Consider the following 15,420-nt stretch of genomic DNA (forward strand, 5'->3'; position numbering starts at 1 on the left):
CCGGGCTCTACAATAACTGGCGACTGCCCTACTCGGCCGATTCGTCATCTAACCACCTTACAAGACCATTGCCGCCCGTGAACAACTTGAACCTGTGATTCATGTGATTCATACAAAAAGCATTCCCTTTATGATCAACCGAGTATAGTACTTAAGAGGAAATGCTGGCCGTTTCTCATACATAATAACTTTTGTTCCTACTTGAATAACCATACTAGATCCAATATTATAATGTTGTACAATCTATTTGTACCGCTACCGCGTTCTTATTTTCGTTTTAATAAATTATTATCAGATATAGGATTTCTTTGTAATTTAGAATTACAGTTTTTTACTATTATTTCGACATATTTCCTTATAAATTTAGTTAAAATAAAATAAGCAAAACATTGGTATTAATAAATAAAATATATTAACTCGTCTCATGAAAAAATAAACGACATAAATAAAAATTTCATTAAAACACCTTTTTTTTTTGTAAACTTTTTGTGATATTTGTCTAAATGTGCATTATTATTAAACAAATATTGTTTTGTGTGCCAATAATTGAATGACTGTTTTTCCGGTTAGATACGATGACGCACATTTTCTCAGCGAATGACGTCTGACGCCTTTGACCTAATCGCTATCCTTATGTATTCCTATTTCACAGTTCAATTGATTGGCCATTTTATACAACTAAGTATTAACATGGTCCTATCCTACTAATATTATAAACGCGAAAGTTTGTAAGAATGTATGGATGTATGGGTATTGATTGTATGATTGTTACTCTTTCACACAAAAAATACTGGATGGATTTTGATGAAACTTTACAATAATATAGCTGGCACATTAGAATAATACATATACTATAATTTATAAAGATATAGTCTAAATTAATTACCCAAAGTAGAAAGCTAAGTGACAAGTAAGTAGGAAGAAAATCTACCATCTCATTTTCATAAGTCGACGAACAAAACCTCAGTCGTCCGTGACCACGAAAACTAAAGTTTTAAATAAATAATTTAAAATAATAAATATGTAATAATAAATTTTATTAAATAAAAAATTCGAAATACAAGCAATAAATAACAAACGCGAGATTTTTAGTTATATCTACGACTCACGAAATTCGTATAAAATACTAGACAACAAAGTATTTTTGATAGTAAACAATCAAAACCATTATACATATTTTTTCAAATCGATCCAATAATGTGTTATTGTTCGACAGCATGTATCTTTAAAATTTTTGATAATATACGTATACATACATCAACGACAGCGTTTACCTATTTATAACTCGAAAACCGAACACGAAATACTAAAGATATTTCTGATAATCCCGATCGCACCGGTGCCGCAAACAATAGCGGCCACTTCTCACAATGAGATGAGGCGAACGAACGCTGCGTAGTTTCTTGCCATGGACTCTTTTTCATGTGAACGATCCTTTTTGGTTATATGTGTATCTGGATAAGGCAGGTAAAATACACGTAGCGACAGGGGAGTACCGACCTCTAGACGGACACATTTCAAGGGGAACGATTAAAGGTTTAATGAATCCGATAGACTACATGTAGAACCAACCCGCGCACTAATTTACAGTAGTAAGCGAAAAAACTAGTAACATTTAAAAAAAAACGGTAAACGGATATGACAAGGAAACAGTAATCAATTTTATTTTGTGCAAAATTTTTAATTGCTTTGCACTTACGAATGAAACGAATGTAAATAATAGATTAACATTAACAGTAAATTATTTTAAAATTTCATAGCCGAACGCCCAAAAATATAGATTTCAAAGTATTTCCGTGACCGCTTACCCCTAAACCATTGATAGTTCAATGACCTGCATAGCTCCTGGTAAAGTCCCTTGACTTCATGGGGTGCGCGTCGCATGGTGCATTCGCTGTCTCGCTCCTTATTATATCGTGTCGTGACAGTTCTTTGTTTCACTACCATGGTTTTACTCAAATTTCTCTTAGCTACAAGTTTATCACTTAAATTGTTCTAGAATTCCGTATCAAAAACACGCTTATATACCTACTTCGTATTTAAAAAATGTAGCCAAAAAATATTCCATAAAAATACAAATCGATACAGTCTATAAGTCTGAAATTAATCTGAAAACTGCAACTCTTTCGAAAGTTATTGTTTTGTTTTTTATTTATATCTATCACACTTACTAGATGACATAATAATTACGTGTTTAAATAATTTTGTAATTTACATTGGACAATACTGAGCTGATATAATATACAATGTAACGTATTTTGAACGCAAGTAGGTTAGTGAGATAAGTTAAGTTGATAACTTTGTTCCATTTTACGGAAGCCATTAATTTTCGAATAGTTGTTTTTTAAACAAAACTCTCAAAGATTTGTTTGTAAACATGCATTAGTTGACAAAGTATGTTTTGAAATACGAGCGCCCATGCCGGCCACGTGACAACACCACAGTATCGGTACTCGGCGTCCGTGCTACCCTTCTCTCCTCCCACACCTTAACTCGAAATCGTACCTAAATAAGAAATAATTCGTAGAAAACAGTACACGTTGTTCCTTTGCCAACTACGCTCTCGAACGCTATCGAAGCGCATATTTCAACTACGCCCTTAAAACAGAGATGGTACATGACAGAAAATCGTGATAAGTGGTGCACACAATAATGCACTGCGCCGTTGATCACTGGCCCAGTTTGCACGAAATAGACTTTTAGATAGGAAGAATCAGCACAAAGTACAAACCGTCCATAAATGTACCGGTCCGGTATCACGGCACCACGCAACAACAGCACGGCTCGTTAAAAGGCGTCTTCCTCAATCTAGCATTAGAAGGAGACGCCACGAAAACATCTTGTTTGCCGTGTGCGTGTCCACAAGGAAGGTCATGCAAGCGCAATAGAAGAATATGTGCGCTTATAGGCAAAAGAGAGACACAATGAAAACAAATCAATATCATCTCTACGTGTGACGCGGTAGAACGAGACAGCGCAACAACAAACCGGCATCTCATGCCGGCTCGCCTTACATCCGCATACGAAACGCATAGACGACTCTAATGCAACCGCATAGAATATAAATTCACGGAAAATTACTTGTTTACAACAAGCTTTTGTAACTACGAACCGCGCCTTCTAAAATAGCTTAGTTCGAATTAATTGGAATGGCCATTGCATAAATTATAATCTATCGAAATAGATTAGACTACAAAAAAATATAAATAATACTAAAAATCCTAAAAATTACAATACTTATACAATATATGTCAATTAATCTCGTTAAGCACCGGCTATTCAACAATACGCTAACCAAAAATTTAGAAATTCTAAATAGGACATTCACCCGACCTAAGCATTGCCTGAATTCATTGACAAATTAGAATGATAGGTTTAAAACCCGTTAGGTTCGTTTACCGCAAGTTCACGCTTCATTGCGCATTTCTTTGTTCAATTTGTCATTAATTTACATATCAATGTAGAACAACACTTAAATTTAATTGATTGCAAATTCATAATATGTACATACTATAATTATATACATACTTACCTATACATGTACAATACATAGACCCTACATGGCGTGCTACGAAATTTCAATTAAAATATTTTAAATGACCTTTAAAATCTATATGGCTGTTCTTTAAAGTTATCATTTAAAGTTAGATTTAATTTTTGTCTACTACATTTTTGGTAAATCCACTAAACTATTGTAATGTTTTTTCTTTCTTACTAATTAATCCGTGCATAAAAACTCTAATTTAAACATAAATATATAAATTACGGTAAATTATAATTTAACGTTTTTTTATACGAGTGTTAAAGCAAAATGATGAACCCCAGAAACATGTTTTATCTGCATTGTGTTATTCATTACCACCCATCGCACACAATATTACGATGCATACATATGTATATTATGATGCATAGAATACATGCACTGAGCTTGCATTGCGTTGCACGCTACATTGGCACACAAAGACAACGGGCGGCACGTGTAAGCGTACATACAACACACTAGGAAATTGTAAACCATATTCCGATTCGATGCACTGTTCACTATTAAATTATCTAAACAATTGTTTGTGTTACGAAATGGCTTTAAATTATCAAGAATCATTACATATTATGGCACAATACACAATTTAGTAAGTAAAATACGTAAACCTTTTAATTAAAAATAGATATTTAAAACAGTATGATATTGTATGTGATTTTGCATAATATTTTGATAGCTGTGTACAATTTTATTGGATCGAACTATTTTGAAATGACACGAAAAAATTTATCCGACGTGAATTTGCGATTCATGAAATAATATAATTTGCATCATTCAAATTAAAAAATGTTATTATAATTAAACTCTTTAGTTAAGGTAAATACCATAAAACAAAACACCGTTAGACATCCATTTAACTATTTATATTACAACAAAATTGAGTTGTGAAAGTAGGTCAGTGGTGCAGCGTAGGGAACGGGTCACCCTCCTGAAAACACCCCCGCCCGCCCCTTGCGGGAGGGCAAGCCAATGTTGAAATCAACCGCCTTCATCGCTTGCCAACAAATTACTCCTTGACATTAGCCTTGCTTTCTTCAATACGAGTAGTTTTAACTAAGCATATTTCGTTCATTATTTTTAAATAAACTTCCCTATACGATATTCTAGTTGTTTATCACAACGACCTCAATATAAATATAATTAAACTTATGCGTGCATACTAATATCATAACTACGAAAGTAAATGGTTATCTGTTATAATTTTTCGCAAAAAAATATATTTTGGTTTTACAATTTTCGGTACTATTTTTAACCCTGGAAAAGAATATACTTCTTTTCGTTTCATTTGTGAGCACAGATCTCCGGCCCCGCGATATGAAATGTAGTCCACGCGGGCGAAGCTGTCAGCGGAAAGCTGTTTAATAATGAATCCAAATTTGATACGCAAAAGAGTCAAATTATTATATTTGGCATTGATCCGCATTCCATTGCAAAGTCCCGCAACATTGAACCAGTATAGAAAAGACTACACACAACACAAGCCTACAATCGTATTTCCGTCTAAAGCAAGAATCCAGTAACATCACTGGTGACCTTACACTGTCGTATGCATAGGTTAATTATAATATTATTATTAGCTAATTAAACATTTAAGTAAAAACATAATATTATTCATTTTGAATTCAATGTTGGCGGTAAAATAAATAAATAATCAAGACCTCATTATTTCGGATGGTAGGTGCTTAATGTATGTATTAGTAAATTACAACAACACCGTGAATACCGAGCATGCGTCATTTATTTTGACCATTGATTTGCCACTGACGTAATATTCCGCACACGTCTGACGCCATCATTGTTGTTCTACTTTTCAAACAAAGAAATTAAATTGTAAATGTAAAAAAAATACACAGACTTATTTCTGTGCAATGTATACAACGGTACAGATTAATTAATTAAAAAAATTTAAACCTGTCTAAAACTGTATTTTACTAAGAGACAAAAGAACGCAACCTTCGCAGACCACCCTTGGCCGTGGTGCTGCGACCTAGTTCGTGGCCTTTCGTCATCCTCCTCCCCTCCAATCCTCCCTCGCGCTACCTCGTTTCCTCGTGACCTGACCTACTTGTAATTATGCACTTGATACAGCCACTGGCACCATTACTCCAGTTTGGTTATCTTATACTCTGCACAAATAACAAAATACATAAAATTTGTCCAGCGAATCTTATAAAGCGTAATGCTACAACTGAACTTGCAATTAGCGTTACGAAATGTACGATAAATGTGAAAGGTATTATCGACACCTGGCAACAAGGACCGTAAAACATCAGACATGTCGCCCAACCCTGGTTTCCGAAATAATATGACATTGAACAGAAGGTCGATGCAGAGAACTTTGGCAAGCAACGCTAACCGCGACCCCGCGCGGTTGCCTCGTCACGCTTCGTTTGCCCTCCTTATTGTCTTACGTTATCATTGGCATCCATGATGAAAATTCGTTGATAGCTTATTAAATCTCGAGTAGCATTATTTAAGGTCATATCAAACTAGGAATTACTGCTGTAGTGTTTGCGGAACAATATATTATGTAGATACGGACTCTGCTCTTGTTTAGCGCAGGAGGGCAACTAGCATGCCAGCGACAATTCCACAACAAGGCCGTCGCTCGACCTACAATTGCTTCCGCCTTCACAATATCACCGCTAAATTTTGACCACGACTTACTTTCATTCCGTTGAAATATTTTATATTTCTAAAATCGTTATAATATTACATTCCCAACACTACATAGATAATTATTTTGCTTTGGTTTCAATTAAACTGTAATCAAGAGAACGAAAGCACAATTAGTACGAATACGGTGATTAAAAATTTTCCTTTTTCTTTTGTTTCAGATCAACAGCGTTGTATTCGTGTGCACATGGCGAGGCTGCGGCTACAACACTAATACATGCTCTGATATTGAAGCACATATCAGACACTCACATTTGGGGTAAATTATATTATAATGCAATTTAAATCATAAATATTTTATACTAAATTCATTGAGATAATAAACTGGCAACATATTTATGTGGTGATTTAAAAAAAAAAAAAACTCAAATCCCTTGTCCGAAGTTCCTGTTCGTAGGAAAGATACTGTTGCTAAAGTTATATACTATAATTACGTGAATTATGACAAACAAATAAACACATTAGAACATAGTGCGGCGATCACGTTTGGCCGGTCACGTGTAACTGCATCCACGTGCAGTCTTTATTGCGCAATGCCAGCTGGCAAGGTTGAACGGTGCAACTAGCTATAAGCATTTCCTTATCTATATTGCTATGTGCATACATCAAATGGAAATATCTTCTAAATCAGCAAATAAATCTGCACATAATTCAGAAAAACATAAACTTTGTAACGGAGCGTATTGTATGAAGTTTACTAGATACGATTGAATCGTCCTCTCCCGGCAATTTCATTTTAATATTGTATTTTGAAATAGGTATTCCTATTTATTGATGGGCTTGTAGATTTTTCGAAATTTATAATTGGTATAGTCCATTAAAACCGGGTGCCATAGGTATGACAGCCCTCAGTGACCCGGAAGCGGGCGGCTTCACGACAAGGTTGCTCACCGCGCGTCACCCGCTCCGCGCCCGCCCATACAAGGTCACCGCCACCCGCGCCTTACGTAACCGTGCCCTGCAGCTCTTGTATTAATTTATCGATGATACACATCCCGCAATTATACCCTCTACTAAAACAGCTATTCATAGTAATAAAGTAAAAGGATTATTTGATTGCATTACCTTTTTTTTTAAGATAAAATTTACCTTAAAATTATACGACGATACTGTAGTTCAACTAAGAAGCCGATTATCCAATTGATATTAAGCGCTTAGCAAGGCCCATAGACATCACCACTTGAATACCGATGTCCATGTTGATAACCATTGAGCATGCCTAATTGATACTGGAATGCATTACAAACATTATCGAATTCCTTAGAATAATGATCAAAACCTTGTTGAATGCGTAAGCATCACTAACTTTTTGGTTTTCTGATGTTCTCAAGGAAAAAGCGTGCTTATCACCGATGAACTTTGAAGAGAACATTATAAAGTAAGGAAAGGAATATGATCATACCGACGACGACGAATGGGAAACCGCTTGAGTTTAACACGAAATTCATATACATGATCATACTTACGTAAGCCAAATATGCATCTTATACAGAAGTTTTGAAGACATATCTTACAAAATTTTAGCCACATTTCAAAACATTGTTCAATTATAAAATAAATACGACATAAATAACGGTTATGTGCTATTACAGGCCAAAGAAAGAAGGCGATAGTGACCATGAAGAAGAGTTCTACTATACAGAACGCGAGGTGGTGGCTCCGGCGCCGCCACCCACCCTCTCCCACCGAGACATGTGCCGCCCTCCACACGAGGACCCTGAGTATCAGAGGCAACTAGTTGGTTCCTTTAGGTAGTTAACTTTATACCAGTCCATAACATACTGAACATTTATTTCATAGTAATGTAGCCGCGTGTGTGACCCGGTTCACAGTAACTTTTTTTATTTATTGCTAGATGGGTGGACGAGCTCACAGCCCACCTGGTGTTAAGTGGTGACTGGAGCCCATAGACATCTACAACGCAAATGCGCCATCCACCTTGAGATATATGTTCTAAAGTCTCAATATAGTTACAACGGCTGTCCCGCCCTTCAAACCGAAACGCATTACTGCTTCACGGCAGAAATAGGCAGGGTGCTGGTACCTAACCGCGCGGACTCACAAGAGGTCCTACCACCAGTAAGACTACTATTTATTTTTATTGTATAGTCGAGTGAACGAGCTCACGGCCCATCTGGTTTTAAGTTGTTACCATAGCACATAGACATTGCTATCTGAACGCGAAAAATATAATTATAACGGCTGCCCCACCTTCCAAAACGAAATGCATTACTGTTTCGCGAAATAAATAAACAAGGCAGTGCTATGATGTTACCGAAACAGGTATTAAACTATCATCGGTTTGATTTTTATTACACCGCACAAAGCTTTATCGCTATCGTGATTTGTTCTGCATTTACAGATTGATTGTTCACCAACTTTTTTATTCATTGCTTGTTTGTCAGCTTCTGACCGGAATAAATGACATTTACAGGCAAGGACTCCTCTCCACAATGCAAAACGGTCTAGCGAGGCCCATTAGCATTCCCGGAACGCATTCCTGGTCCAACTCTCACTCACCGGTAAGCGTTGATTTACTTAAATAACACAACAATAAAAAACCGTATCATACAAAATTAAATAAAAGATAATTGTTATTTAATTTCAATGGCCCAATGTCATTATATTCCAGCTATCTATTTGTAATTCAGACAATATCTGATGTTCTACTTAAAATCTAAGCACTGTTTTTTCGTTTACAGAAAAACATGCGACTGACAGCGGGTGGGTCCCCGGGTAGTCCCGGTCGGCGACCGCGCTCTGACAATAAGAAGTGTAGGAAAGTGTACGGGATGGATCAACGCGATCTCTGGTGCACACAATGCAAGTGGAAGAAGGCTTGCACTCGTTTCGGTGACTAGCATGTGCGTCGACGGCAGTACACACGTGCCACTATACAAACACTCAACTGACGTCACTACGTGATCGCGTAGGCCTCGCTTGGGAGAGTCGTTCGATTTCATATGTGCAATCTGCAAAAACACTTGTGCGGGTCGTAATTCTATGTGTTGGCTTGAATATGATAAAATGAAAGTTTTAGTTTTTTTTTTATTTGAAGCAGATATGGATTTAATGTATTAACAATAAATATTGAGGAGACATATTTTTGATCCCACGTTTGCTGGTGTAACGACTGCATATATAGAAAATTGCCCACTTATTTTTGTAGCGCAGGAGATTCGCTTTTATAGTTTTCATACGCGTTGCAAGAAGTTATTGTGTATTGCTCTCGGTTGGAGACTGTCAATATTAGATTTAAGAGTAGAAATATAAGCTTAGACTGACATTTGACAATGTGGAAACAATCGTTTTGCGACTTGCTTATCAACTACCAATTAGATGCATCACTATCATTTTTACCTACATTATACGTATTACATGATGAACCGTTCCCCAAATTAACTGAAATTTTAAATAAAAATTATAAAATATATTGGTTTGGAACAGTCACAATTATAAAAATGTTTAGGCTGTTGATAATTTTTAATTTAAATTCAAATTCAAATCATTGTTTTGCAATCTCAAATAATACTCGAGTACAATTTATTGTCATCGTTATTTTCCGTAGCTATGTAGGTAGTAGGTAATTCCGTCCAAATTTTTGGATGTGCTGTATGTAATCTTATAAAATAAATCGCCAAAACCATGTTTTCACAGTGTCCTAAATTTATATGTTGTTTCGTAAAAATATTGAACTCGAGTGGGTACTATCCGAGTACCTTGAACGAGAACAGTACCGTGATAGGAAATCACTAACAATATCGACTGAATTACTAGGTAATATTTAAAAAAAAAACATAATATATGAATTATTAGTCTCGTAAGTTATCTCAGATTCGACGAAAAGACTACAAAATATGTTTAGATTAAAAAAAAACATATCTGTGTCGTATACAAGGACGATGGTATCAGAACAAGGAGACAATACTCGGAGGACTAGCGCCCTCGTCGCAGGCCTCGAGGTCCATACGATATCGGAGGTAACATCACAACACTAAATCACTGGCATTGCTTGCCTTAGTTCTCAGAAATATAAGACTTTACGATCCTATCGTTTTTATTTTAAAACATTCTCTTAGCGTTTAAATCGAATGATTTAATAACAACAATAGCGGATGCATGTTTGTTCAAAGCTAAGAGCTCAACAGGGAGGTAATTTTAATATCGATACGTTTGTAACGTAATATATTCTGAGTAACGAATCGATTTTTATTTAATATTAGTAAAAATCGCCTCCATATCAAATTGGTTTGACGAGTGTAGTTACTGACGGCAATGAGAGGCAAATAATTGCCAATATAAAGGCATGAATGATTGCGTGCTGCAATATTATTCAATTAAGTATTAACAGATAAAGTTGTAAATAAAATATTATACACTTATATAATTATAGTGTAGTTAATTGTACGAAACAAATACTATAATATCTTATTGTTTAACATTGAAAAGCAATGTTCGGATGTGTACATAACATAAAATTATTATATTACTTATTTTATTATTGTTACTTAACGTGATCGTTGTATCGAAATGTTTTATACGTTAGCTTTTAAGGTGTTGAATATATGTAATGATAGCGAGTAGTACATGAAATACGGTTTTCTATTACAAAAAACAATACATCACGTCCCAACATAACAGATACGACAGTTACCGTTTGTTATTCGTTCTTATATAGTGTTCAATGGTCAGTAAAATTCACGGCGTTTCAGTAGTGTTCTTATGAAAAGTTCAGAGTATTTAGTTTAAGTTTTCAAGAAGTTGTGCCAATCGACGTAAACGTACCTAGGTAATTATCACACAAGGTCATATTGTTTCAATATTATTATTCGTTTTATGGAAGAAAAAAACTTGTAACACATTATTATTATTATTATACTTTTTCTCTGATCTTGCCAAACCATACTTACCTACTTTAAAAATCCTATGTTTTGTTTTCAAAATTCGAATATTGAAAAAGATTAAAAATAGTTTATCGCAGTTATGGTTGTGACAATGAATTTATACAGTTGTTATAAAATACGAAATTTCTTGCGTTCTACGAAATGCCAGAATAAGACGTGTACTTGCAACCTAGCTAGCAAATCGACAACTGCCATATTGTAAGAATAATTAACAACTGAGAATTAATTGCATCCACGGTTAGAAGTTGTACCCGGGATTTTCGTTTCCAGCTTATTAATTTCATAATAGTACTTATAACTACGAGGCCAAATTAATAAGTGTGGCGTAACATGGCAATAGTTAAATCGCAATCAATTAAGACTTCCCCTTTCGCAGTTTGTTTCAAATTTGATTGATTAGTTGCACAAGGCCGGCAGTGTAATGAGTAAGATGAGTTTCGGGTAGCCGAAAAGGAAATAAACACCTTAATGTGAGCGGAAAAGGTTTTTTTTTGAAAATTACGCCTTTACCTTTCGTCTGTTCATATTTAGGTGGGCAAGAAAGCAGGTGAACGCCCACTTCTGTGTTACACGAGACCGTAAAGCCAGCACGTCATTTGTTTCCAATTAGCGTTACATTACGTGCTAAACTAAATTAGGGGACATAATTTTTTTGCTTACAAATTATTTAATGGTATCTCATTGAAATCACGAGCAATAACACCAATTCGATTTCGGTAATAGTTTCTCACACACCATAAAATAATTAAAAGTAACTGAATGGTCTATTATCTCTAAAAAGGTTTTTTTTAAAGCCGCTCACGCCATTTACTTTTTTTTTCCGATGTGGATGCACTTTAATATAGCGCAACTTTGATTACATTTAAGTCCAAGTCATAATAGTGTGTAAAACATAGATGTAACTGAAATGTATTACGTATTGTTAGTTACTTGTTCGCGTAACAAGACACGTTGGATAATAATTTATGGTAATAAGAAATGTTTCTTATATTTTTATCAGACCACGATTACTGGCACACAATACATTAATGATCGGTTGTACAGATCAATATTAACCGAATTGAAAGTATTTTAGCAAGCAACGATATCAGGCTTAGCAATAGTCAGTTAGTCTTTGTTTAAATTGCTTTAAAAAAACATTAAGTGATTGAGGAATCCGCTTAATAACGATCTCACTTGCTGTGGAAAACTGAAAATTGATTACTCGAAGAGATCTATAGACAAAGAGAACTATGCTTGAAGTAATCTTAAGACAATTAGCCTTATTACAGATACCCGTTTAAAAAATTGAGATATGATATTTACGATGAAACAATTTATATAAATTTTGAGTCAGATCTTATTTAGTACGTACAGGGATGATTTATAGAATATGTTAATATAGATAACAGCTGTATAACTGTCGAGATTATATTTACAAGAACATATATACGCAGATCTCAACTCTATGTTCGAAGCTATTAGTTAATATCAACTTAGATGAAAATTTCATAAATCTATTTCTTTATTTTCAATTAATTTATAATAGAAAATATTATTTTCGAATAAAGACACTTTGATAATTAATTTTGTAAATATTATTAAGTTACATCATAGTTTGTGTAGCCAAAATTTTGCTCAATTTTATAAAATGCACTCAACACCAAAGTCATAATACTAAACGATCTACATATCAGTACAAAATACATAATTAACTATGTAATTCATTCCCATTTAACATAAAACATTTTTCATTTCATATAATTTGAAAACCATTTCGTATAATTCAATTGTGTCGTAGCTAATTCACGAACCGTGCTATGGCCTCTTGGAATACATATAAAGTTAAAACCAAATAATAAGTTCATACTACAAAAACAGTTCATAATAATTTGATAATATTGTATTTATTAATAGTTTTAATCGCTAACCTCCTTCATCATTTTACGCAATTAACATTTCTTCAAACTGAAGGTACTTACTTACCTACGTATTTATAATTTAGTTAATCTCTTAGTATAATTTATTTATCTTTAAGTTTATTCCTTTTGCAAATTAAAGTTACATTCATCTACATTAATTAAATAAGGTTTGTCCTTACATTAGCAGTGGCTTATGCAATAGTCATGTGAATTTATATATATAAATATGTATATTTTCATAAGGTAGGTACTGTCGTTTATATATGTTTGTACACGTAGGACTGTGTTATTTATAAATTGAAAAGATATTGTTATTGATAATCAAATACAAAAAGGAATTTACAATATATCTTCACTGTAATTTTTAAAATACTACAATGAAATTATAAAATGTAAACTAATGCTAATAAATTGTGCCTCTGTCTTTATTTAACCTACGGTTTTATATTGTAACGATTAATAATAAATATTTATGTATAAATATGCAATTCATGATCTTGTGTAATTTCGAAATTTAATTTATAATTATATCATGAATACGTTCCATGTTTTTAACATTTTTAAATTACAGGAGTACAAACCTAAAACTATTAGAAGTGTTTGATAATAGACCAGATGCTTAATACAAGTTACATCCATACACAATTGGTAATTTGTTTTACCGAAGTCTAAAAGGTTATTTTTGCCAACGATTAGGAATCAGTAACATTCCCGCGTATTTTTGGTGCGTGGGTAATTTCACGGTAAGCGAACGTAATTTTGCTGTTACTTTTGTTCATCGTCTTCTTATATTAAGTTTTAACTATTATTACAAATAATTCTTTTGTTGTAATTTGAATACCTTAAACTTTATTTACATAACATTTTAAATTTCTCTTTATAATTAGAATTAAATTTAAAAGGAAATTATAACTTAGGATAAAATTCCGTGTGGGCAATAATAATAATAATATAAGTTTAAACTTACATAATATATACATATTTAACAGAAAATATGTCTCCTATAAATTAACATGTACCTACCAATATGTACTTTGTGACGACCAAGGTAGTATATTATTACATAAAACGTAGTTTACAGATTATATACATTTAATATGTAATTATATCGTATGTAACTTACCTATAAATAAGTACACATATAACTGCTATTTTTTGCTGGTGATTTTCTTCTATACATGCTTTCAATATCACTGATTTTAATTTTATTGGCAGCTCATCATGTTTGTTTTGGATTGCAAATTTAATTTGCAAAGAATATGTAATTAAAAACTAAAAATATTTTCCAACTCGTGCTATTTCTTCTAAAAATATTTAGTTATAAATAAAAGGTAAGTTATCGTCTAAAGATCGGATATATCGAATAGAATGGTTACCAGTAGCATTAAGGTTGCAAAAAGAAAGTTGTTTCGTAGCATAGGTGTACTCAATATTTACATATTAAGTTGTCAATATCACAGCAGTTTTTGCCAATACTGTCAGCTGAAATCAGAACCCACTAAGAATTGAACGCGATTGTCTACCTAAAACTGATTTTTACATTCTATTGCATTGTTTTATTGCCGACAATGCGTCGTTCTCAAAGCTCAAGTGCACATTTTAAAAGCAATATTATTTAGAAAATGTAGAATTAATGAGAAATTTACTGTTTTCAAATTTAGAAGAAAATTTGCTGGCAGTTAATCTACTGTGATATTAATAATTGTATTAAATATTTATTTTTCTAAATTATTATTTATATTCTATGATGTTAAAAGTGATTATATGTTATATTTTAATGAAATCACTAGTTTAAGAGTGTTATTTTGAAATGTGTTTATAGTATGTATAGTAAGCGTGTTGTGTAAATGTGTTGTTTATTATTTTTGATGTATGTCATCAGAACGAAAATTAACTGAATTACAATTACATAACAGAAAATTATATCACGTTGATATTTCTGATAAAATAATAATTAATGAACATCACAAAAAAACAGCCTTAATATTTTTATCGCAGATGTGCTCTCTAATAATGTTACATAAAATTTAATTGCATTTCGTGAGTGCACGAGGTCAAATTTCGGGCCGTTTAATGGAAACAAATGTATATTTCCTTTCGAAAATATAATAATGTTAAAAATGAAATCTTTATAAAAATGTTATTATTTTATGATGAGCTACTTCAAGTAGACTATTTGCCTGATATATTATACCTCAATAAGTTTAGTATGAATTTTGTGTGTCTTGAAAAATATATTTCAATTATTAGAAACTTGTTTTCTTTTTTCACCTAGCTATTTAATCAACTTAATATCACAATTCCTTAGAAGAAGTTTTCAGTAGTCTTAATTTCTACCTTCCCGTAAGTTTATAGGGAACAAAATCCCACAGAAATGCGCATGGGCAATTTCCTATCG

The 15,420-nt window shown here is 33.2% G+C and overlaps 1 protein-coding gene across 1 annotated transcript in view; it reads left to right on the plus strand.

Moving 5' to 3' along the window:
- Glut4EF (Glucose transporter 4 enhancer factor) overlaps positions 1–11,160 on the plus strand; it is a 48,180-nt gene extending 37,020 nt beyond the window's left edge. The window contains exons 5-8 of the mRNA XM_028181048.2: positions 6,379–6,476; positions 7,810–7,968; positions 8,652–8,739; positions 8,920–11,160. Of these exons, the coding sequence (XP_028036849.1) occupies positions 6,379–6,476; positions 7,810–7,968; positions 8,652–8,739; positions 8,920–9,078 (504 nt within the window). The 3' untranslated portion in view covers positions 9,079–11,160. The remainder of the gene's footprint in view (positions 1–6,378; positions 6,477–7,809; positions 7,969–8,651; positions 8,740–8,919) is intronic.
- The last annotated feature ends 4,260 nt before the right edge of the window (positions 11,161–15,420 follow it).

This window comes from Bombyx mandarina, chromosome 15 (genome assembly GCF_030267445.1).
Source record: "Bombyx mandarina strain Sakado chromosome 15, ASM3026744v2".
NCBI lineage: Eukaryota > Metazoa > Arthropoda > Insecta > Lepidoptera > Bombycidae > Bombyx > Bombyx mandarina.